The sequence below is a fragment of the Pongo pygmaeus genome, chromosome 22 (assembly GCF_028885625.2).
Source record: "Pongo pygmaeus isolate AG05252 chromosome 22, NHGRI_mPonPyg2-v2.0_pri, whole genome shotgun sequence".
NCBI classification, from domain to species: domain Eukaryota; kingdom Metazoa; phylum Chordata; class Mammalia; order Primates; family Hominidae; genus Pongo; species Pongo pygmaeus.
Window position 1 is genome coordinate 51,462,351 of NC_072395.2, and position 23,360 is coordinate 51,485,710.

General features: G+C 43.0%; 1 protein-coding gene across 9 annotated transcripts in view; it reads right to left on the bottom strand.

Annotated features, from left to right (window-relative positions):
* The window catches only part of ERG (ETS transcription factor ERG), a 281,869-nt gene that overhangs the window by 182,001 nt on the left and 76,508 nt on the right, over window positions 1-23,360 (bottom strand). For 8 of the 9 annotated variants that reach the window (XM_063659916.1, XM_063659911.1, XM_063659918.1 and 5 more), the window contains 2 exons: window positions 21,940-22,041; window positions 12,735-12,820 (listed from right to left, as the gene is read on the bottom strand). In XM_063659916.1, coding sequence (XP_063515986.1) covers window positions 12,735-12,773 — 39 coding nt within the window. In that variant the 5' untranslated portion in view covers window positions 12,774-12,820; window positions 21,940-22,041. The remainder of the gene's footprint in view (window positions 1-12,734; window positions 12,821-21,939; window positions 22,042-23,360) is intronic. The other variant, XM_063659914.1, reaches the window with a different exon arrangement.

Sequence of the window (23,360 nt, forward strand, 5' to 3'; positions counted from 1 at the left end):
AAAGAGTTTTATGGTTTAAAAAGTTAAGATGAGCTATTAAGCCATGAAAAGACAAGGAGGAAGCTTAAATGCACATTACTACACCAGATAAGAAAATCTGAAAAGGCTACATAGTGTATGATTCCAACCATATGACATTCTGGAAATGGCAAAACTATGGAAATGTAAAAAGATCAGTGGTTGTCAGGGCCTAGGAGGTGGGGAGGGATGAACAGACAGAGCTCAGTGAATTTGAGGGGCAGTGAAACTAATCTGTATGATATTATAATGGTGGATCTGTGTCATCACATGTTTGTCCAAACCCACAGAACATATAACACCAAGAGTATATGGTGTTTATATTAGGGTATAACCCTAATGAGAACTCTGGACTTTGGGTGATAATGATGTGTTGATGTAGGTTCAGCGCTTGTTACACATCAGCCACCCATGTGGGAAAATGTTGATAGTGGGGGAAGCTATGTATGTGTAGGGGCAGGAATTATATGAGAGCACTTGTGATATATGCTCAAGTCTGTTGTGAACCTAAAACTGCTCTAAAAAATAAAGTCCATAGGTATCTATAAAAGCGAAGACACATGGTCCTTGAGAGCATGTCCTCTCTGCTATAAATTGGTTGTATGGTTACAATCATACCTAGAAAGGAGAGAAAATAAAGAGTAAGTGAATACCGACATGTTCAATTCTGCCCCAGAATACAGCAAAGTCCCTGGATCACTCTTGTTTCATTGTTGCCATTGCTTATTCAATTCAGTCAACTCATATACGTGAAGTATGTGCTACATACATAATGTATAATGCAGGATACAAAAATGATTATGTGATCACTTCAAGTAATTTGTAATCTAGCAAACATATAAAACAGGCACACAGATAATCCTTATACAGTAAATGCCTCCTTTTTCCCCAAAATGGCAAGGAGACAAATAGCAAGGATCGGAGGACAGAGAGGCAAAAGTCAGAAGGCCAGAAAGGCATGGAGCCAGAAATCCAATTCACTTGTGAGTAAGGTATCAGGAGAGAGTGGTGTACAACGTGACAGGGACACCTGTTGCTCCCAATTGTAATATTTTCTGATTGGTTTATGCCCCTTTCCAATTACTGTGTCCATGCTAATCATCAACTATTTTTATTATCAACCCTGCAGAGGAGACTAAGAGAAAAAAAAAAAAAAACTTCTGCAAAGTGATGCTGTCTTCATTTTGCACAGAACCCAGAAATCCTGATGAAGGAACCTGAATTGGATGGTACAAGCCTTATCTCCTGTGAATGCTGAATGACTTTGTCCGTGGTTTTTACGATAAGATGTATTTTCTTTTATATCTATTAAACAAGCTACACAGAATACTGGTAAATACACAGAAGTAAAAAGAAGAATAAAATAGATAAAATTTTCTAAGTTAAAAGCTAAGGGAAAAATAAAAAGAATTATCAATCGATGTGATCAAAGAAAAATGTTTACCTCACGGGGTGTTGAAAAAGAACATCATAAAAATTAATAGGTAGAATAATCATCAAAAACAATCTGCACAACAAATATGACATCGTTGAGGGGAACTATCATTAAAATAGAATGTATACAAATTGCTGAGAAACTCACTACACCTTCTAAATCATGTCAAAAGAGTTGTTTGCATATAAGCTGCCTGCACTTCTCTCTCTCTCTTTTTTTTTGTTCAAATTCACTGCAAGGTGGCTTTTGTCCACTCCATGCAAATCACTCATATGAAGGTCACAATGACGTCCAGGTGGCCAAAGCCTATGGCTAATCCTCAGTCCTCATCTCACCGAAACAGCAGTTTCTTAGCCCTTCTTCTACCTCCACTGGCTTCTCTTCTCAGCTCCTCTGTAGTTCTCCCTCCTCTTTCCAACCTGTATGCATTGGAGGGGCCCAAAGTTCAACCCTAAGGCTCTTCTGCATCTTGGTCCCTAGGTGATCTCACCTAGTCACCCAGCCTCAGATAGCCTTAGGCTTAGGAATCACAATATATCTCTCACATGACCTCTAGACTCATATCAACTTCTCAACATCACAATTTGGATATCCAACAGGCATCTCCAACTCAACACAGCCAAACCCCTCTTTTGATTCCCTGCTCATTCCAACTGTCCCCTCTTGCAGACGTCCCTTTTAGAGTAGGTGGCCCCATCATACACCCAGTTACAAACAAAATCTTTGAAGTCATCCTTGACTCTCCTACACTGCATATCTAATCCATCAGCAAATGCTGTCTTTTCTACCTTCAAAGCAGATCCCCAATCTGATCATTTCTCACTACCTCCCCTTTCACTGCCTGGTGCCTGACAATGGCCTCCTAATTGGTCTTCCCTGTTTCAACTCTTGGTCCCCCTCTAGTCTGTTCCCCACATGACAGCCAACATGGTTCTTTTAAAACTTCAACCAATGTAAATTATACTTCAAGAAAGCTTTAAAAAAAATTCAATCAGATCACATCTGCTATAAACCTTCCAATGGTTCTCCTCCTGCAGTGTGCAAAATAAAATTGAAATGCCCTTATCCTTGCTTAACAGAACTCTACAACACAGCCTCACCAGCATGCCTCCAACTCACATCCTGCAGCTTTAACCTCACTCCACACCAGCCCCCAGTCTCCTTGCCGTTACTTGAAAGTGCCAGGAGAGCTCCTGCCAAAGGGCCTTTGCACACGCCATTCCCTCTCTCTGCAATACTCTTCCCCATGTGATCATACGGCTCATGCTCCCACTTCCTTCAGGTCTCAGCTTGAATGTCACCTCCTCCCTATGACCTTCCCTAACCTTTCGTGTAAAATTCTACCTCTCCCTTCCTCAGTCTCTTGCTTCTCCTGCTTTGTTCTGGAGAACACCAACCAGCACCACCTGATTTGTAACTATTCCCTTGAGCACATTCTATCTCAGCCACAGGAATGGAAGCTTCATGCAGGTGGGGACATCATCTATTCAGTTCATGCTGTAGTCCAGCAATTCTGAATGATTAGACTGAAATTGGATTCAAAAATATCACAAATGAGATAATGTAACTTGTTGATAAGTGTACGAAGAGTATGAAGAGATGATCAAACTCACAAGTTTCCAAATGCTAACGTCTATAAAACTCCATCGTCACCCATCAAATCAGCAAAGATTAAAAACCACAATAGAATGTGATAAAATAGTGCTCTCAGATACTTCCTGGAGAAGTACAGATGGGCAAAGTTGGGTGATCTGGCATCAATGATCACTCTTTCATACCAATACACCATGGGATTTTGCGATCAGAAGGTAAAGAAGACACAGAAGGAAAAGAAGATGAAGATTAAACCAGCAAAAACCCATAAGTAGGACTTCTTCCTATTCATTAGTAAGAAAGAATTGGGTGTCCCCATGGGAAAATGCTAATTTAGTGTCCCGAACCACTGTACCCTCCAATTCCTGCTTCCCCCACAACAGTGGCCCCACACTGAGTCCTACAACGAGGATAATGATCCTCAATCCCCAATTGCACAGACAGGGCTAAGTCGGAGACAGTGATGTCAACCTTGCTGATGTCTCTAAAATACTCAACTACTGGGCTCTAAAATACTCAACTACTGGGGGCTAACCCTAAGAAAAATTATTGACTCTGATTCCTAAGTTAATTTCCTACAAGGTGGAAGAAGCAACAAGTGTCACTTCTCTTCTGGGCTCTATGACACCAAATAGTGGAGCCAAAGAGACTTGCTGATGTTTTGAAACCCAAGGCCAAATAATGCTCTCTAAACCCTTAGAGGTGTGACTAGGATATTCACAGCAGCCATGCAAAAGACAGCAGCCTTCAGTGAAGAAACAAAACAAATAAAAAACATGGTTCCTTTTATAAATATTTATCAATTATCTAAGGCTAGGTTAATTGTTGATAACTATCAATTATCTGAGCAAGATACGCAGAAACACTTCAACTGCAGCACCCTGGGCTCCAACCCAAACTTACTGGAGAAGAAGCTTTAGATTAGATACCAGGAATCTGCATTTTAACCAGCTCCTCAGGGAAACTGCCCCAGAGGGGGTCTAGGCTAACCATGCACAACTTCTACCCATTCTCCTGGGAAGTGATTGTGAATCTCCTCCAAACCCCTCTTACACTTTCTGATTAAGTTGGTGCCCTCTACTGAATGTCAGCCTCACGGAATCTTAACGAGGAATCGCCAGACTGGGGGGGGATTGTGCAGCATGTCTGGGGAACACTTCACTGCTTCACTAAACCCTGCTGCAAACATGCTGAACAGCGCTCCAAAGGCTACAGGAACTGAGCTCCGCATAGGAATCTGGCCCTGGAGGGTGCCCAGCATGGCGACCCTGAGGGGTGCAGGAACCCAGTGAGAAGGAGAAACAGAAGGTACAGTCCAGCTCGAGACCACGCACATAAAGAAATCTGTAGGCAGGGTCTCTGTTATTGTGCCATATTAAATATCTTGATATTTTAAAGCAATATTATTTTTCTGACTATAAAAGTACTCATTGTAGAAATTTTAATTGTGCCATCATCCTGCAGAAAAATGAAAGTACAAAAAACGAAAAAGCAGCTATACATGGCCACAAAGTCACAGGGCTCATCGGGATGTGCTAACCAGGCTGGAAACTGATCAAAGCTGATTTATTGAGAAAAAATAGGCAGCATATCAAAGACTTATATCAGCTTCATAGTAGACAGACTTTGGGGCGGGGGGGGGGGAGTCTCTGTCTCTTTTGAGTATATTCTCGAAAGGATAAACTTTCACCTTCATGTGAAGCACAGTTACTATAAATCAGATTTGCAAACTGTGAGAAATGCTTACAACTCAATGAGTCTTTTGTCAGCCAGGTCGGGGCTCCGTTGTGAAATCCACCCTTCGCCATAGCAATGGGATAAATCATCACCAGCCCTGAGACATCGCCTAATCCCTTCCTCGCAAGGCAGATTCGGGCGCTTTCTGCATCTGCTTCGTGTTATTGAAAAGAGCTTGGCTCATCTGCTGGGCTCTCAGGCTTCACAGTGACCTCGCACAGAACGCTGCTACTTCTGAAACTGTTTTAGACTCTTCCGTCTATAAAACAGACACAGAGTTTAAGTTTAGCATCTTTTATGGTCAGAAATATTTAGCGTTACTTCCAGAGCGGCAGCCGTGGAACAATGTGGGAAAGAAGTGCTTCAGTTCACTTCTTGGGAAGTACTGACCCGGGGTCAATTTAATTTTTTCCGTAAGATTTCCCCTTCTTACTTTTCTCCTTCCACTGCTATATGTAACAGTATCTCCCCTTCCACTGCTATATGCAGCAGTATGCTAGTATACAACATTATAGATTAACAATATGCTATATTGTTTAAAACTATTAATGTTATATAATTAACGTGGTGTGCATATTATTATATTGACAATATGTAATGTGATGTGATAATAAGGCTCACTGTGTGCCAGGGCACCGCTCTGAATGCTCTAAACTCATTAGCTAATTTATTCGTCATGATTCTATGGGGTAGATGCACTATTTCATTCCCATTTTACAGCTGAGGAAACTGAGGCAGCTAGTAACAGGTGGAGCCAAGCTTCACACTGAGATCATCTGGCCCCAGCACACTCATAAAAATGAGCAAAAGTATAAAAGCTAAAGGGAAAAGGAAGCCAAGGGGTGAAAATCCTAATTACAAACAAATCCTGGGTAAGCTGGGTGTTTAGTCCTTCCCCACATGTGAACAGCAACTAGAAACCTGAACAGTGACTTTGTTTCCCCTGTGATCCATTGTTGGTGCCTGATCCTCACATAAAATCTTACGGAGCAGTATCTAGTGATTAGCTCAACTGAATTGAGCCTGGACACCCTTCATGAGCTGGAGGACAGAAGACGTGTCGATGGAGGGTCCAACTTCAGGCATCTGTACTCACCTGCTACAGGTGAGTGGACCTATGAACCCCCAGCCTCATCAAGCACCCTCAGAGGTCACCTGCCTGCTTCATCTGGAAGAGACAGCAACGTATGATCCCAGGAAGATCCTCTGCCAGGAGGTTTACAGGCAGAAGCAGCGGCTGCTGAACACAGATGCTGTCAGCAGGACACAGGGGTGATGGGTGAGCCGGTGGAGCAGGTGAAGGTGCAGACTACAGGCAGCTCCCTTGAGATCCTGCCCAGACCCCAGCAGCAGCTCCCCTGTCCCTCTCTAGCAGCTTCACAGTGCCCGAAGTGTTTGAGAACAGGTGACCCATGCCCTGAGTGGCAGATGGTGTGTCTTTCTGATCCCTTCTCTGTCTCCTCCCCCACCCCCGGTGTGAGTACATGGATGGTTTGCTAAATGTTTGTTGAATGAATAAACGAACCCAAGTCAGAAACAGTCTCCAAATCATTCCTCATCGCAAAAGGATGTGATGGAAAAACTCACAAAGCCAAGGCAGGAGGACACACTCAACTTGGAAATGGCCCATGCCCAGCTTTGGTGCAGGCACAGCCTGAGCTTCAAGGAAGTCACTTGACCAGCAGTAGCTCCCACCTTTCCTTGCAGCTAGAACACCAACAGACCAAGTGATCTCTAAAGTGATGATTTGCTAAAGTACGAGTTTTACAATTAGAAAGTACCTTCCTCTCAAGAATGACTTCACTATGAGCCATCTAATTTTTCCTCTCTTCTTTTAGTATTTTTGTTGCAAATAGTACACACAAAACAGGATATATAATCTATTTGTGCAATTTAAAGAATAAGAAGCAAACACCTTTGCATGTACTCCCTAGTCCACAACAGTCAACCCCAGGACCTCAGAAGCCCCTTATGCCTTTCCCCCAAAACTCTCCCCTCCCTGACAAGGTAATTCCAATGCTGAGTTATGTGTTTATTTTTGCCTTATTTTTCTTTTCAACACATATTACATTTCTCTGAATAATATGTTTTTTAACGTTGCCTCTTTTTAATCTTTATTTGTGGAATCATATTGTATGTAATCTGTGACTTTTTTCTACTCACATATGAGAACCATCCACATTGATACATGGCTACAGATAGACACTTGGAGTTTATTTTTCACTGCTGTATAGTACTCCATTGGTGGAGTACAATAGGTTTATTTATCCACTTTTCTGTAGATGGACATTTGGGTTGTTCTGTTTTTTGCTCATACATACCTCCTGGTGCTCAGGTACAACAGACTACAGACCCAAGGTGAGACTGCTGGATCACAGGCTAGGCACATCTTCAGCTTTACTAGGTAACACCAAGCCAATACAAAAGTGCTTGTACAAACTCATGCTCCTACCAGCATGGAGGACCCACTGTGCCACATAAAAACATCACTGTTATTAACTTGTTTTATTTGCATATGATTATTTTTTCCCTTATTCCCAACCACTTCTCAAAGCAACTAGCCAGCATGTGCCATGTAGGCAAGCACCCACTCCAATGTGATCTATATGTGTTAGGTATGTATGTACCCTGGAAAACCCTATGATGTTGCTTGAGGAGTATATAACTTTTTTATGTATGTAAGTATCATGTGCTACAAAGAGCGTTGTTTTCTGTATTTTTCACTCCACTCAGTGTTTTGTAAAACATACTCATGTTGCTCCATAGGTATTAGAGACAGGATGATGTTTTATCTTTAAGATGGGTATGCTACCCTCATTTTATACATCACAGTGATAGCTCACAATTGTTCAGTACTCAGCGGGGTCTAAATGTACTAACTCGTTTAATCTCCCACTAACCCTGCAAAACACATGCTTCTGTTTCATATAAAACGAGACCAAGGCACAAAGAAACTAAGGAACTTGTACAAAATCACCAAGTTAGTAAACATCAGAGCAGGATTTGAATCGAGCCAGAATGTGTTCTCATCCACGACATGAAACTGGGTAAGAATGCAAAGCTCAGACAATTTTCATGACCAGCATCTCTGGGATTCACAGCTGGCGACCACAGAGCAGAACTAACATACAGATGATTCCCCTCTCAGTCCAGTCCTCATTCCATCAGCTCCAAAATGTGTATTATTCTATATTAGTAGCTGGTGAACAACAAAGGGAATTAGTTAGTCCTCTTCAGCAAATGTTAGTAAATGAAAATATTACAGAGACAGAACTCTTTTTAGGAAATGCAATCATGTGAATTTAAAAATGCTTTATCAGAAATAGAATTAATGACAAAAATATTTATAGGATCCTAAGAAAATGGATTTGCTATTTTTTTTTCTGCTGAGGATAATCATCCGGGTGCATCTTTGGTTGTGACAGCTCTACCCCTTCAGAGAGTTGTATCTTCATACACACCTAACATGCTAAGAGTAGATCTGCATGATACGGTAGTTAGTATAATTTCTGTAATAAAAAAAGTACTTGGTCATGCCTGTAATACCAGCATTTTGGGAGGCTGAGGTGGGAGGATTGCTTCAGCCCCAGAGTTTGAGACCAGCCTGGGCAAGATAGTGAGACCTTGTCTCTACAAAAAAATTAAAAATTAGCTGGGTGTAGCGGCGCACACCTGTAGTTCCAGCTACTCAGGAGGTTGAGGCAGGAAGGTCGCTTGAGCCTGGGAGGCAGAGGCTGCAGTGAGCCACAATCATACCACTGACTCCAGCCTGGGCAACAGAGCGAGACCATCTCTTAAAATAAATAAATAAATAAAAATAAATAATAAATAAAAATTTTTTTAAAAAAGGTAACTGGAACGGCCTGCAAAGAAAGGGAAATCAAATTATGCTTAATGACAATCACTATTATCACCGACAGAGAAGCAGCTAAAATAAACAGTCTGCTCATTTTGTTTGTAAACGAATTGCCACAATTCTTGCACTATTTAAATCAAGAATATTTTATATTCCATAGTTTTCAATCACCCCTCCTTTTTTATTGTTTCCAGTTCCTTAAACATATAAAAGGGTAAAAGCCATTTGTTCTGGCAGAAAAGAGTCGTCATAAATCGTGCAGAGTGAATTTCTCTAAGATGAAAGGAATGTTCCTCTCCTCCAGGATGGCCTACGGACAGGACTGTGATGACACATAGAGTCTTCACGGGAATCACACCTGCAGTGTTAAGCCACTTCTGTGGAAAACTCAAGTCCTTCTCAGATAACAAAAACATTTTAGTAGCAATGAACCAAAAGCAAAATCTTCCACTATATATGTTAATACATCAAGAGAAACCATTCATGTGCCATTTATAAGAACTTCCTTCCGGCCGAGCGCGGTGGCTCACGCCTGTAATCCCAGCACTGTGGGAGGCCAAGGCAGGTGGATCACGAGGTCAGGAGATCGAGACCATCCTGGCTAACATGGTGAAACCCCGTCTCTACTAAAAAAGAAAATGCAAAAAATTAGCCAGGAGTGGTGGCAGGTGCCCGTAGTCCCAGCTACTCCGGAGGCTGAGGCAGGAGAATAGTGTGAGCCCGGGAGGCGGAGGTTGCAGTGAGCCAAGACTGTGCCACTGCACTCCAGCCTGGGCGACAAAGCGAGACTCCATCAAAAAAAAAAAAAAAAAAAAAGAACTTCTTTCCCAGAAATCATAGCAGCATTCCTCAGCCCAAAGCCAGTAGAAACTTCTCGCATATGAAATTTTACTTCAAGAACTCCCATATCAGGCATTTTAATGAATCAGTGGAAGAAAATTATCCTCCCAACTTTGTTGTCAAGAACCCCAATTTCATATGCAAAAGAAAGAATTACAAAAATAATTATTCGAATTCCAATAGGTGGAATTTTGATAGGTTTATAAAGGACATAAACATCTTTAACATAATTCTACCTCGAAGCCAACATCAGCTATTAGTAACCACACTTCTTATTGCCAGTTCATCTCTCCAAACACACAGAAGCCATGTGAGTTGAAATTTATTTTTTAAAAACTCTCAGAGTTATGATTTCTCAAAATTATATTTTATATATTGACATCAACAAATATGATGATGATATTATATATTGACATCAACCAATACGATCAACCAATATGATGATAATTGTAGGGAAAAGAAAGAGAGATCAGACTGTGGCTGTGTCTATGTGGAAAGGAAAGACATAAGAGACTCCATTTTGAAAAAGACCCGTACTTTAAACAATTGCTTTGATGAGATGTTGTTAATTTGTAGCTTTGCCCCAGCCACTTTGTCCCAGCCACTTTGACCCAACCTGGAGCTCACAAAAACATGTGTTGTATAAAATCAAGGTTTAAGGGATCTAGGGCTGTGCAAGACGTGCCTTGTTAACGAAATATTTACAAGCAGTATACTTGGTAAAAGTCATCGCCATTCTCTAGTCTCAATAAGCCAGGGGCACAATGCACTGTGGAAAGCAGCAGGGACCTCTGCCCTTGAAAGCGGGGTATTGTCCAAAGTTTCTCCCCATGTGATAGTCTGAAATATGGCCTCGTGGGATGAGAAAGACCTGATCGTCCCCCAGCCTGAGACCCGTAAAGGGTCTGTGCTGAGGTGGATTAGTAAAAGAGGAAAGCCTCTTGCAGTTGAGATAGAGGAAGGCCACTGTCTCCTGCCTGCCCCTGGGAACTGAATCTCTCGGTATAAAACCCGATTGTACATTTGTTCAATTCTGAGATGAGAGAAAAACCGCCCTATGGTGGGAGGCAAGACATGTTTACAGCAATGCTGCTTTGTTATTCTTTACTCCGCTGAGATGTTTGGGTGGAGAGAAACATAAATCTGGCCTACGTGCACATCCAGGCATAGTACCTTCCCTTGAACTTAATTATGACATAGATTCTTTTGCTCACGTTTTTTGCTGACCTTCTCCTTATTATCACCCTGCTCTCCTACTACATTCCTTTTTGCTAAAATAATGAAAATAATAATCAATAAAAACTGAGGGAACTCAGAGACCGGTGCCGGTGCAGGTCCTTGGTATGCTGAGCGCCGGTCCCCTGAGCCCACTGTTGTTTCTCTATACTTTGTCTCTGTGTCTTATTTCTTGTCTCAGTCCCTCGTCCCACCTGACTAGAAATACCCACAGTCGTGAGGGGAAGGTCACCCCTTCAGATAATAGGATAAATCAGAGCCGACAACATAGTTCATTCCTGAAATCAAATACAGAATGTTTCTACCAACACACATTTTCAAAGACGGTGTTTTCAGGTTTGTATGGGATTGTTTCAGCTTTATGAATTAGCTTTTTAAAATCTGCAATACTTTCTTGCTGACTTCATCATTTCCTTCTGGTTGCCTGAAGGGGTGGTGTGGAACGCTAATAAAATGAATTACAGTTGGCGTCGCTCACATTCTGAACTATAGAAGATATTTACTATCTCAGCTTCCCTATGAGCTTTTCTTTGCATCATGCAGCTTCATGGTCAGCAGACACTAAAAATTAAAGAAAGTCTTTCTCCCACTTTACGTGTGTAGCACAGACACACTGATCAAACATGTTCCCAGCACTTCTGAAGAAACCTTATCACATCCACAAGAGATTTCCCACTTGCACTTTTTTTTGATAAACACAACCATCATAGCCCAACAAAACATCACACAGAAATCAAATTATAGTGTCCCCATAAGCATCTGCTCCTCTATGGCCTTGGGCAAAATTTAGAATCCTCGACATCCCTAGAGTTACCACAATCTCTGAAAGTGCAGGAGCACCCAAAAAGCTCAAGGAATGCATTGAAACTCTTATTACTTCCAATTCCATTTTCAAAGAAAGTAAATGTGTATGCATGTGAGCTGCACATGGTCCAGAATGCCTCACCAAATGTATTGTTTTAAAATATGTGTGCATCCATGTGTAACTGTATGTGTGGGATTTTGAAAGGCTTTTTATATTTTATTCAAAAAGGTACATTTTTCAATATCACAAACTTTCCTTTCAATTATAAGCCCTTCCCATTTTCAATTAATGTTTTAGGCAAGGAATATACATTAGTAAAACCAACCACACCACTTAGGGAAAATGAATTAGTATGGGGAAAGTGAAGAACTGGCCGTGCAGTCAATTACTTTGGCCAGCATAGATAGAGTTGAACTAACCAGCACAGGTGTAGACAGCCTGTTTGGATAAGGTAGCTTAAGCCCCAGTTTTTTCTGCAGTCTTTATTTTTGTCAAGTATATGAAAACTACCATCTCATTTCCTCCCTGTAGCTATTACCCACATGTATGTGTAGTGTCAAAATAAATGGCCAGAGTCCTCTCAGGGACCTCCCTTGGCACAAGTCTCACTTCCTCACCCTCTCACCTCCAGAGCCTCAGGAAGTGCAGGTCAGGAAGCAGCCAGGGCAGGTGTGAGGTGATGGAGCGCTGAGTGTCGGCGAGCCCAGATAAAATAACATTCCAACATCGGAAATCCAATCATTCACCCTCTTGTCTCCTCCTCACTAACCCCAGGCAAGTATAAAGGAGACGGAATTAAAACAGGAGTTGGAAGAATTTGGATGTGATTTCATATATTAACTCAGCAAATTTTTTTCTGAAAAGGTCCAGACAGTAAATATTTTCGGCTGGCAGGCCATATGGTCTTTGTCGAACCTACTCAACTGTGCCATTATGGAGTGAAGCCAGCCACAGATGATATAGAAATGAATGCATGGGGCTGTGTTCCAATAAAGTTTTCTTTATGGACACTGAAATGTAAATTTCATGCAATTTACATGTGTTATGAAATATGCTTCTTTTGATTTTTCAACCATTTAAAAAAGTAAAAACCATTTTCTTAGCTCCTGGGCTGTGTTGACTGATCCCTAATTAACTAATATGTGGGCTGCTATCTATGAAAATCTAGGCGCAGAGGAAGGCAGAGCTGGCTTCCCGGCCAAGACGGGACTTACCTTGATATGAGCTGCTGGGTCCGGGACAGTCTGAATCATGTCCTTCAGTAAGCCAGCCCATCTACCAGCTGTTCAGAACCTGACGGCTAGAAGACAAAAGGAACAACATACATAATAATAAACAACTGCATTTCTGTGTTTTATGTTCTAGCAGGACTGGACACAATTCACCGATGGCAAAAGAATCATAGCTTTGCATTAAACATGTTTGCCTAAATGCATCCTCTAGGTATGGGTGGTCCATGAGGTGACTAGATAACTCACTTCCCTTCCATTGAGAAAATCACTTACAATGAGCCCAAGGGAACCCTAGTCCGACAGGCCAGAAGAATCTAGCTCAAGCTAACCCACATCACATGCACTATCCACACATCCTTCCATGTGGGCAGCATCTAATGAGGGATCCATTAAAGGAAGACATGAGGCTAAAACAGGGCATACTTCTCTATCATACTGAGAAAACAGGACCTTGAAATCCCACCAAAACTCATGCGATCTGCACATCCTTTTCAGCTTCGTTATTAAGTTCTTAGTAAACAGCATAGCTACCGTTCATTGAGTACTTCAGTGCCAGTTCCTTGAGTGCTAAGGGCTCCACACACATTTTCTCATTTCATTCCGACCACAACTCTGAGAGCTGTCATTCCCATTGTCCAGCTGTGGACGTCAAGACTCATAAAGGTTACTGATTTGTCCAGGATCACCTGGTTAATAAGCGACAGAACCAAACTTCAAATCAGATTAGCCTATCTGACTCCAGAGCCCAAAAAAAATTTGGTTTGACTTAATTGGCAGGTATCAACCCATATTTTGAAGGGACATTTTAAAACACGCCTTAAATAAATTGAATTTAAAGATGCCTATAATCCAGGAATTTTCCAGAAATAAATCCTTCATCCAATATATTCCTTTATTCGAATTATAAAGCAGCATGTTCTGACCACTGTCTGTGCCCCTCCCCTTCTACCGAGTCAGTCTCCAACCTCCCTTTGCTGTCACAGGCCCCAGGGCTGACCTCTACAGATGGGCTCAGCAGGATGCCTTACCTCCTGGCCACCTGTCAGGGTTGGTTGACGTGGCCCCATCTGGAGATCAGCGGTGAGAGGAGAGGGGTATCTCTTCCCCTCACCTTCCCACCACTGACACCTGCCGCCCAACCTCCCTGGGCGCTTGGTTACGGTTCTGACTGCGGCTGGATTCTAGGGTGACCTCTCCCGTCATGGGGCCCCTCCTTCCAGGCTCCAGCCTCCAGTAACTGGTCCCCAGCCAGTCTCTGGTGCTCTGCAGATCTCAGCCAAGCCATCAGTTGTTTTTTGGCACTAAAAATGCCTTTTTTAGTTTACATTTTTAGAAGCCATCACTTGCTTTTTATCACCTGTATTTTTTTGTTTGTTTTCTTCTTTATGATGGCTCTTTGCAGTAACAAATGCAAAATAAAAATAAACAATATGATTACAGAACTAGAGACATTTTCAAAGGCTGTCTTTCAAATTTGCTACTGAGCACATTACTGTAGTGACAAGTAAAAGCATTCACAGGAATCCTCCCCACATTCACATCCGTCCTTTCTGACCTCTCACGGTACAGGCACACCCATTCCAACCCAATCGCCTCTCATGGAGAGCATTTACCTCCAGATCTGCGTGCTCCGCGTCTATCCTCGGTCTCCCTGGAGGCCTCCCAAGATTGGCAGAGCTTGGCTCGCCACGAAGATGACATGCTGGGAACCTTAAGCATTTTTTTTCTATAACCAAATTTTAGGTCTTGGAAAATATGTACTTCCCCCCGCCCCCACCCCCAGGCCTAAAGTAAGTCCCTCTGGGGGATGAGAGTTACTGAAAGTACAGAGGGAGTGAAGTGCAGTCCTGAAATTGAACTGGGAAGCAGATGAAGGTGACCAGGCTCCTGGTGCTCTCGTGGGAGAAGAGGCTGGGAGAGGATGGGGCCTGGCTGAAGGTTTCTGGGAGCATAGGAATCCTCAACTCCCCTTATCCTAAGAGCAGCAGGTGCCACAGGAAAACACCACTCTGCTCCTGGGGTAATTCAGCCCGGAAGGGGAGCGTCTGCAAGCCATCCTCACAAAGGGAGGGCCTCCCACTGCACGACCCTGCTCTGGGGAGCACATGGCTATTTCCGTATGTCTGGACATTCTCTCTGGACTAGTTCACTCTGCACAGTTCCTCCCTGCCTGCACACACATGCTGCCGCTCACACCAGGGGCTGAAGCTCGTCCCCCTCCCCTCAAACTCAGTCTGACCTGTGGCTGCCTCTGACCTGGAGAACACAGCAGAGGGAAGGTTTCAGGAGTCCCAGGCTCAGGCCTTTATGGAAGTGGGAGCTTCCCCTTCCTGCCTCCTGAAACCAAGTCCCCATACCCTCAGCAGCACAGCACATGGCAGAGGACCGAGTGCCCAGTGGGGCAGCCAGCACCAATGCCAGGCCTGGGAGGGAGCTGTCCTGGACAGTCCAGAGAACCGACTCTCAGATGACCAAGGCCCCAGTCGACATCAGGGAGGAAGCTTCCAGCTGAGTCCAGTCAGCCCACAGAATCATGACCAATAATAAATGGGTTGTTGTACTAAGATGCTAGGATTTGGGGTAGTTTATTACACACACAGGTCATTGAAACACCCTGTAAGTGCTCTAGAGGCACGGAGAAGATAGAGGGTAAATAGCTTGTTTCACTGTCACTATGGATGAGTACAAAGATGGTTCCAACACTCAACTCCTCCTGTATCCATGCTTTTTGCCACATAACTTTGTGATTCTTCCCATAAAAGAGGTAGAATTACTTCCCAACCCTTATTTTTGGGCTGCCTATATGATCTGCTTCAGCCAACAGGCGGTAGCAGAAAGACAAGTATGTCAGATCCCAGCTGAAGCCTCAGGAGGCAGGATGTGTTCCCCTTTGCTTTTCTGTAACTTTCCACCAGCATGGGAACATGGCCAGATGCATGCGGGAGGATGAGAGGTACCTGAGGCAGAGTCACCCACCCCAATCACCCCACCAAGACTACATTTGATCATCCCATAGACAACCAAAACCCCAGACATGGGAGGGAGGCAACCAGACCAGCCGCCAGCCAAGGCCAACCAGAATGGCCAACCCACAGGCTCATGGCTGAATAAGTGCTTACTGCTTGAAGCCACTGAAATTTGGGGAATTTGTTACACAGCATTTTTGTGACAATAGATTACTGACATACACTTTGCCCTGCATAATCAGATTACCGAGATCTTCGTTAAAATCTTTCTAGCCAGTGATAAAAGGAGACTCAAACAGGGCATTTCAAAGGAAGCCAACGTTATCCCAACACAGAGACATAATATTTCCACTCACCTACGAGACATGATCTCAAACCCTAATCCTGCCCTCAAAATGGGTTTGGAAACTGAAGGATAACCAAGAAACCTCCACCAGAAGCCTCCATGGGATTCCCAGACCCCTTCCCAGGAGCAACTGAATTCTCACTTCACGTGATGCCCTGCCAGCCTCCCCCGGATTCCAAAAATCAAATCAACATCCTTGGATATCCAAGACCGCAGCAACATCATAGAAGCTACAGCAGCCACTCGGTCTGTAACCAACCAAGACATAAACTGCACGAGCAACTGTTTGGGTCTCTTGTTTCTTATGGGGAAGTTTTGAGTACTCAGGATGCATCAAGGATAAAATGACAGGGAAGGGAATAGATAGAGATTCCAGATGCAACACAGTCCTGATCCTTGAGGGATTGAGATGGGAAGCAGATCTGTTTCGTACAGATATGAAGCGGTCAGTCCTGAGAGCAGGCAGTTAGTGGAGGTGCCCAGTGAGGCGTGTGGATATACCTAGAGGAAAGAGAGAGCTGATTCATGCAGAGACAGGAGGGTGCCACCAAGGAGCCTTGATGAACAAGAAGCATGAGGATTGGAGGCAAGAGGGTGAAAGGCATGAAGCAGGGAACCTAAGTTTCTCCCAGCTCCGCCACATTAGAGACCAAGGGCCTATGAGCTCCTCAGACCGCCACCACCAGAGTGATCACACACCAAAGAGATTCACTCAGCACGCAGCGTGATGGCACTGCCATCCTCCACACCAGCTCAGCGAAAACCCAACGGACCTAAAGACCAGGAGAATAAAAGCTCAACCACTCTCCCCTGCCTCCTCAACCCACACGGATCTCTGACTCTTTTTTTTTTTTTTTTTTTTTTTTGGGACAGAGTCTCTCTCTGTTGCCCAGGCTGGAGTGCAGTGGTACGATCTTGGCTCACTGCAACCTCTGCCTCCCAGGTTCATGCTATTCTCCTGCCTCAGCCTCCTGAGTAGCTGGGACTATAGCCGCCTACCACCACACCTGGCTAATTTTTTGTATTTTTAGTAGAGACGGGATTTCACCGTGTTAGTCAAGATGGTCTCGATCTCACGACCTCGTGATCCACCCGCCTCAGCCTCCCAAAGCACTGGGATTACAGGCGTGAGCCACCACGCCCAGCTAATTTTTTGTATTTTTAGTAGAGACGGGGTTTCACCGTGTTAGCCAGGATGGTCCCGATCTCCTGACCTCATGATCCACCCACCTCGGCCTCCCAAAGTGCTGGGATTACAGGCGTGAGCCACCGCATCCGGCCCTCTCTGACTCTTTTTGCAGCCATTTGAGTGCCTGTTCTTTTTTACCATTTCAGAAGTATTTTATGGATTTTTTAAAGAGCACTTCTAATTTACTTTTGTGTTCCTAATGGTCATTTCTTAAATATATAGTAGTTGGTAACCAAACAAACTAAAACCATACTAAAAGTTTTTAGTAGTTGGTGATAGGTTCATGTCACTGTAAGAGCCTTTTTATTTTCTATTTTACCTGACTTTGAACCTTGCAGAACTTCATTCTATGTTGATTGAAAATCATTTCTTTAATACTTGTTTCTTGCAATAAACTCATTTGCTAAGGTATATACTTCTATATGATTTTGTGTTTCATGACCCAGCTATATTTTATTATTGGGTATCTTAAAGAAACAAAAAAGGCCTTAACATTAATAGAATTCTACTTGTGTCACTTCTTTGTTTTTGTTTTCAAAATGCCAATGTCTTACTAAATAGAAACTAACTTGATTTGGATTACCTAAGCTCTAACCACATAAAAGATGGACTGGTACCCAAAGTAGAAGGGAAAATAAGCATTTTGTAATTATGGAGGCAGTATTGCAAAATGGTTAAGAGAAGGCCTAAATATTTGCAGGGCTGGTGCAAGAAAATAGATGGAAGTTTGAGACCCCTCGACCCTACCGCTCCTCTCTTCTCAAACCCAATTCTGTTCTGTGGGTTAGGGGACGCATATAGTCACGTGGGCATCCCAATCCACATGGCCACACTCCATTCAGCAGTGCTCCCTGCTCATCCTTCAGACCCAGGGAAACACATACAAGATCTTCCCAAGAAGATGAACTCCAGGAAACAGGCTGGTGCAGCCCAAAAGATGCTCAGTCAAGTTTGGAAGGGAGCTCTGGGTGCCCTGGCACCTGGGACATGGCCTGGAATGGGGATGGGTTCAGCTGGGGAGGGCAGGAGTGGGGCCTAGAAGGCATAGGCAGGACCCTGGGCTGGGGACAGTGCTCGATATGAGCACAGTGCAGAGTCAGATGAGGGATGGAAATCAGATCTGCCACTTACTCCTTGGAAACTTATAAATGATCACTTTATCCTCCAAGAGCCTTAGTTACACATTTGCACAATGGGGATAATATTACTGTAGTATAATAAGAACTCCATTTGCCCTTGTCTCTCGTTTCTGGCATGGAGCTCCTAAAACTCTGGGAATTTCCCAAGTGATGGGAGCGTCTTTTGTTCTAAGAAGACAGCAGGTTGGTGAGTCCCTAGATAGCTTCAAGATGGGGGCTAATTGCAAAAGAGTGAATCTCGATCAGATGCTCAGAACTTTCAGCCCCATTTCCCAACCTCTCAGGAGAGGAGAGGAGCTAGAAATTGAGTTGATCCCCAGTGGCCAGTGATTTAATCAATCCTGCCTATGTAACAAAATCTCCATAAAATACCCTGACAGGGTTAGGACAGCTTCTGGGCTGGTGAGCATATTGGTATGAAGAGTGTGGTGCACCCCAATGCTAAAGGGACAGAGGCGGCCAGGCGCGGTGGCTCACGCCTGTAATCCCAGCACTTTGGGAGGCCGAGGAGGGTGGATCACGAGGTCAGGAGATCAAGACAATCCTGGCTAACACAGTGAAACCCGTCTCTACTAAAAATACAAAAAAATTAGCCAGGTGTGGTGGCGGGCGCCTGTAGTCCCAGCTGCTCGGGAGGCTGAGGCAGGAGAATGGCGTGAACCTGGAAGGCAGAGGTTGCAGTGAGCCGAGATCACACCACTGCACTCCAGCCTGGGTGACAGAGCGAGACTCCATCTCACAAAAAAAAAAAAAAAAAAAGGGCAGAGGCTCCTGTACTTGGAATCCTTCCAGACCTTGCCCTGTGCACCTCTTCATCTGGCTGTTCATTCATATGCTTAATAATAAACTGTAATCATAAGAGCATAGTGTTTTCCTGAGTTCTAGCAAGTTATTCCACCTAAAAGGGGGGTTGTGGGAACCCCCAATGTTGTAGCCATGTCGGACAGAGTGTAGGTAACCTGCGGACCCAATACTTGTAACTGGCATCTGAAGTGAGGACGGTGTTGGGGAGCTCAGCCCTTAAACCCGTGTGCAAACTTCAGGTAGTCAGTGTCAGAATTGAATTGAACTGTTGGACACCCAGTTGGTATCAGTGTTGAATGACTGGTTGGTACTGGCGAAGACACGATGTATTTGGTGTTGGGAAACATAAATAAAAAATTTTTAAAACCTCCAAACAATGTTCAGCAATTCACAAAGGTGTCAGTGCAAGAGTTGGCCTGTATCTATTCTAACTGGTCAGTATGCAATTTGAACCATTGTTTGATTATCTCCTCTGTCTACACCATCAGGCTTTTGTGAGGATTAAACTGAATTATGCTTCAGAAAGAAAACTCTCTCAATGCTAGGCACATAATCAACACTAAACAAGTGGTAATCATTATAATTAAGAAAGTAAAAATATTTCAAATGGACGATTTTGATACTGTATAAAATGTTGCAACTTTTTTTTTGTTTTTTTTTTTTTTTGAGACGGAGTCTTGCTCTGTCGCCCAGGCTGGAGTGCAGTGGCGCAATCTTGGCTCACTGCAACCTCCATCTCCCGGGTTCCAGTGATTCTCTTGCCTCAGCCTCCCGAATAGCTGGGATTACAGGCATGTGCTACCATGGCTGGCTAATTAAAATGTTGCAACTTTTCAAGAAAAATAACTCTCAATAAATAAATTGCTAATTTTCATAAGAGCCCTTTGTCAACTGACTAAAAACATCCTTAATTTAGAAATGTATTTTTTAGTTTTAAGATAACTAGTCATTAAGTGAAAACATTGTAGGCAAAATGGCTCTAAGCAATTTAGTATTCATAGGAATGAATCCATTCCTTGAAAGCACTGGTCGCTGAGTGCACTTCTCCTGGATGAGCAGATATTAGGCAAATCAGTCTTTCACCAGCAAACCCTGCCATAAGAACTGCACAGGCCTGATTCCTGCCAAGCACACCAGGACCCTGACTGGGACAGAGGCCTCCCTTATGGGGCAGGAAGAAGGAGGCAGGGAGAAACGTAGGGCCCATGATTTAAGGAGGCTCTCCCTCTCAGGCTCATGCAAGTGCAGGATCAGTACCTAAAGGGGAGCACCGCCCGAAATCCTGTGCCCAGTCACCTTAACCCAGTCCAGTCCTGGCTCCTGCACTCCAAAGCTAAGCAGGGAATGCCAGCGGGAGACGGAAGACAGCATGAGAAACTGAATGCATCTCTACATTTATCTAAAAATAAGAAACTGGACTTCTTCAGTAGGAAATGGCTTATCTTTCCAAATGAATAAAAATGCTTATAGCTATGGGTTGAATTGTATCAATTCTCTCCCCCAGTTCATGCATTGGAGTACTAACCCCTGGTCCCTCGGGATGTGATGATAGAGAGGTAGGGCCTTTACAGAGGCAATCAAATTAAAGTGAGGTCATTAGTGACCTAACCCAACATGACTGATCCACTTACAAAAAAAGGGACAAGATTTAAAGACAGACCTGTATAGAAGGATGATGGTGTGAAGACACAGGGAAAAGACAAAAGAGGCCTGGAATAGATTTCCCTCAAAGCCCTCAAAGGGAACCACTTGGGCTGACACCTTGATCTTGGACATCCAGCCTCCAGAACAGTGAGATGATGAATTTCTGTTGTTTTAAGCTACCAGGTTCATGGCAGTTTGTTACAACAGCGCTGGGAGAGGAAAACACCTCTATTGAGGGATTTATGAAAGTCACTTAACTGATGCAGATTAGAGGCCTCACAGTGGGGGCATGGCCTCAGGAGCCACATCCATTTTAATTGCACCATTTCTCACCGAACACTGACCCTGCTCAAGGCATGTCTCAGGCTCCATGGACTGCTATTCCTTCCACGAATCGACCCTGGTTTCATTCCAGCAAGGGAGGGACTCTTACATTCTGCGGCCTGCATGAGTGTCACGTGAGCACCCCCATAACCCTGATCCCTGCGGTGCTTCTCCAAGGGAGCCCTAGCATTCCAGCTGGCCTCATGGGCATGCCTTAGAGAGAGGGTGCTGACCTTCTCCTTCTCCAGCTGGATTTTATTTTTATTTTTTGGCACGTTTTGTAAATACAAAGATTCACTGCCTGGGTATGCCCCTTGAAAGAAGGTTTCAATTACATTCAGGTGAAATAACCACAAAATGACTGTAAGCCAAATGTAGTAGCATGATAGAAAAACGGAAATATCGTAAAAGCACCAGTCTGTAGACACCGAGCCTCTGGTTCCTCTGGAAAAGGGAGAAGAGAGTAGACAGTGATGGAGAAAAGAGGGGCTATGAAGACTACAGAACTGAGAAGGCAGTAATTCTAAAATCTCCACACTGTAGGGCCAGGAACAGGCAGTGCTGGGCAATGGGGCATCTTATCTCAGGGAAGTCAAGGGTGTCATGTAGAATCAACATAATTCATCCAAGTACAGCAAAGAATCCAGAAATGGTCTGTGGAGGTTTGGAACCATAAAAATCAAATAGGAAAGATATAAAATATTTACATATCCACATTTTTTAAAAGGGGTCCTGACTAGGCAGCGTAAGATTATTTGGGTTCTGTTCGTTTTACCTTTAGTTGCCCTTGGTTCTGCCATCTTTTTTCTCTGTGAGTCATTTGTCTTGCTTTTGGTCAACACGGCTTTCCTCGGGTCTCCAAAGATCCTGGAATAACCTGAATATAAGTTTAAGAATATTAAACCTTATTTTGTTTTCAAATATTAATACCAGGGATCAACTGTATATGTACCGACAAAACCTATTTCTTAAACATTATTTTAAAATATCCTAAAAGGGGAAAGAACTTAAATCCTTCCCTTTAAAAAAAGAGGGGACAACATTCCTCTCCTCTGAGGGAAGCCCAGCATTATGAAGCAAAAATTGGGAGTGAAAGCAAGGCCAAGCCTAACTGGCATGCTGAAGCACACAGACGCTTTTGCACAGAAAATATTTTGAAAATGTTTTCTTTTCCTTACAGCCCCCAGCTTTGGTAATAATGGCTTCCCCAGATCATTCTGTTAGCACTTTCTGCTGCTCAGAACAGGGTAGTGGGATTCAGAATTTAGAAAACATCCTGAGAACTGTAATTAAGCAATTGTCTTAGTCCCAGAAAAGAAACAACCCTTTTACTTTGTAAATGCTAGGAGGATCCATATTTTTTAAAATCTTAGAACACTAACAAGCTAAAAAGATAGAAAGAAAAAAATATTTCTTACAATATGCCTGTAGCACAGCTCCAAAATCCAGTCTCTCTCTCTCTTCTTTTTTTTTTTTTTTTTTTTTTTTAGATACAGGAATTTCTTACACAACTTTCCAAGTACAATATTCAATCCCCAAATAATATATTTAGTAGAATCCTTACAACATGAGAAATTGTAAATGGCATCTGTTTCCGTTGAAAATATTTTTAAATTAGAAAACATCTTAAGCACTGCATCAAATCAATATTTGTAATGGGCAGAATTATTTCTAAATGGTTCCACAGGCCAGCTGACATTCCCACTCTACTTAGGAAGCCCCCAGCCAATTCCACCTGAAGTCTTCGAAACCTACGCATAGAGGCAAATTGCCCAGATGTCACAGAAAAGCATTTGTTGTGATACAGAAAATAAAACACATTACTGGGGGAAAAAAATCAGGGTACTAAACCATGTACATAACATCATCCCAATATTGCACAAAGAAAAAAAATAAATGGGTGAAATAAAAGACGGAAGGCAGGAAAGGAAAGAGGATGACCTGAGAAAAGTTATCAAAACTGTTAACAGTCATGGTCTTTGACTTTCCAGTGTGAAATAGGAGTTCTTATTTTCTTCTTTTTAAAATATTTTTAAAATTATTTATTTTTTAAACCAACTAATAAAAGTAATATATATTTACTGTGTACAACATTATGTTTTGAAATATATATATATATATATACACATTGGAATGGCTAAAGTAAGCTAATTAACATCTGCATTACCTCACATACTTATTTTTTTGTGGTGTGAA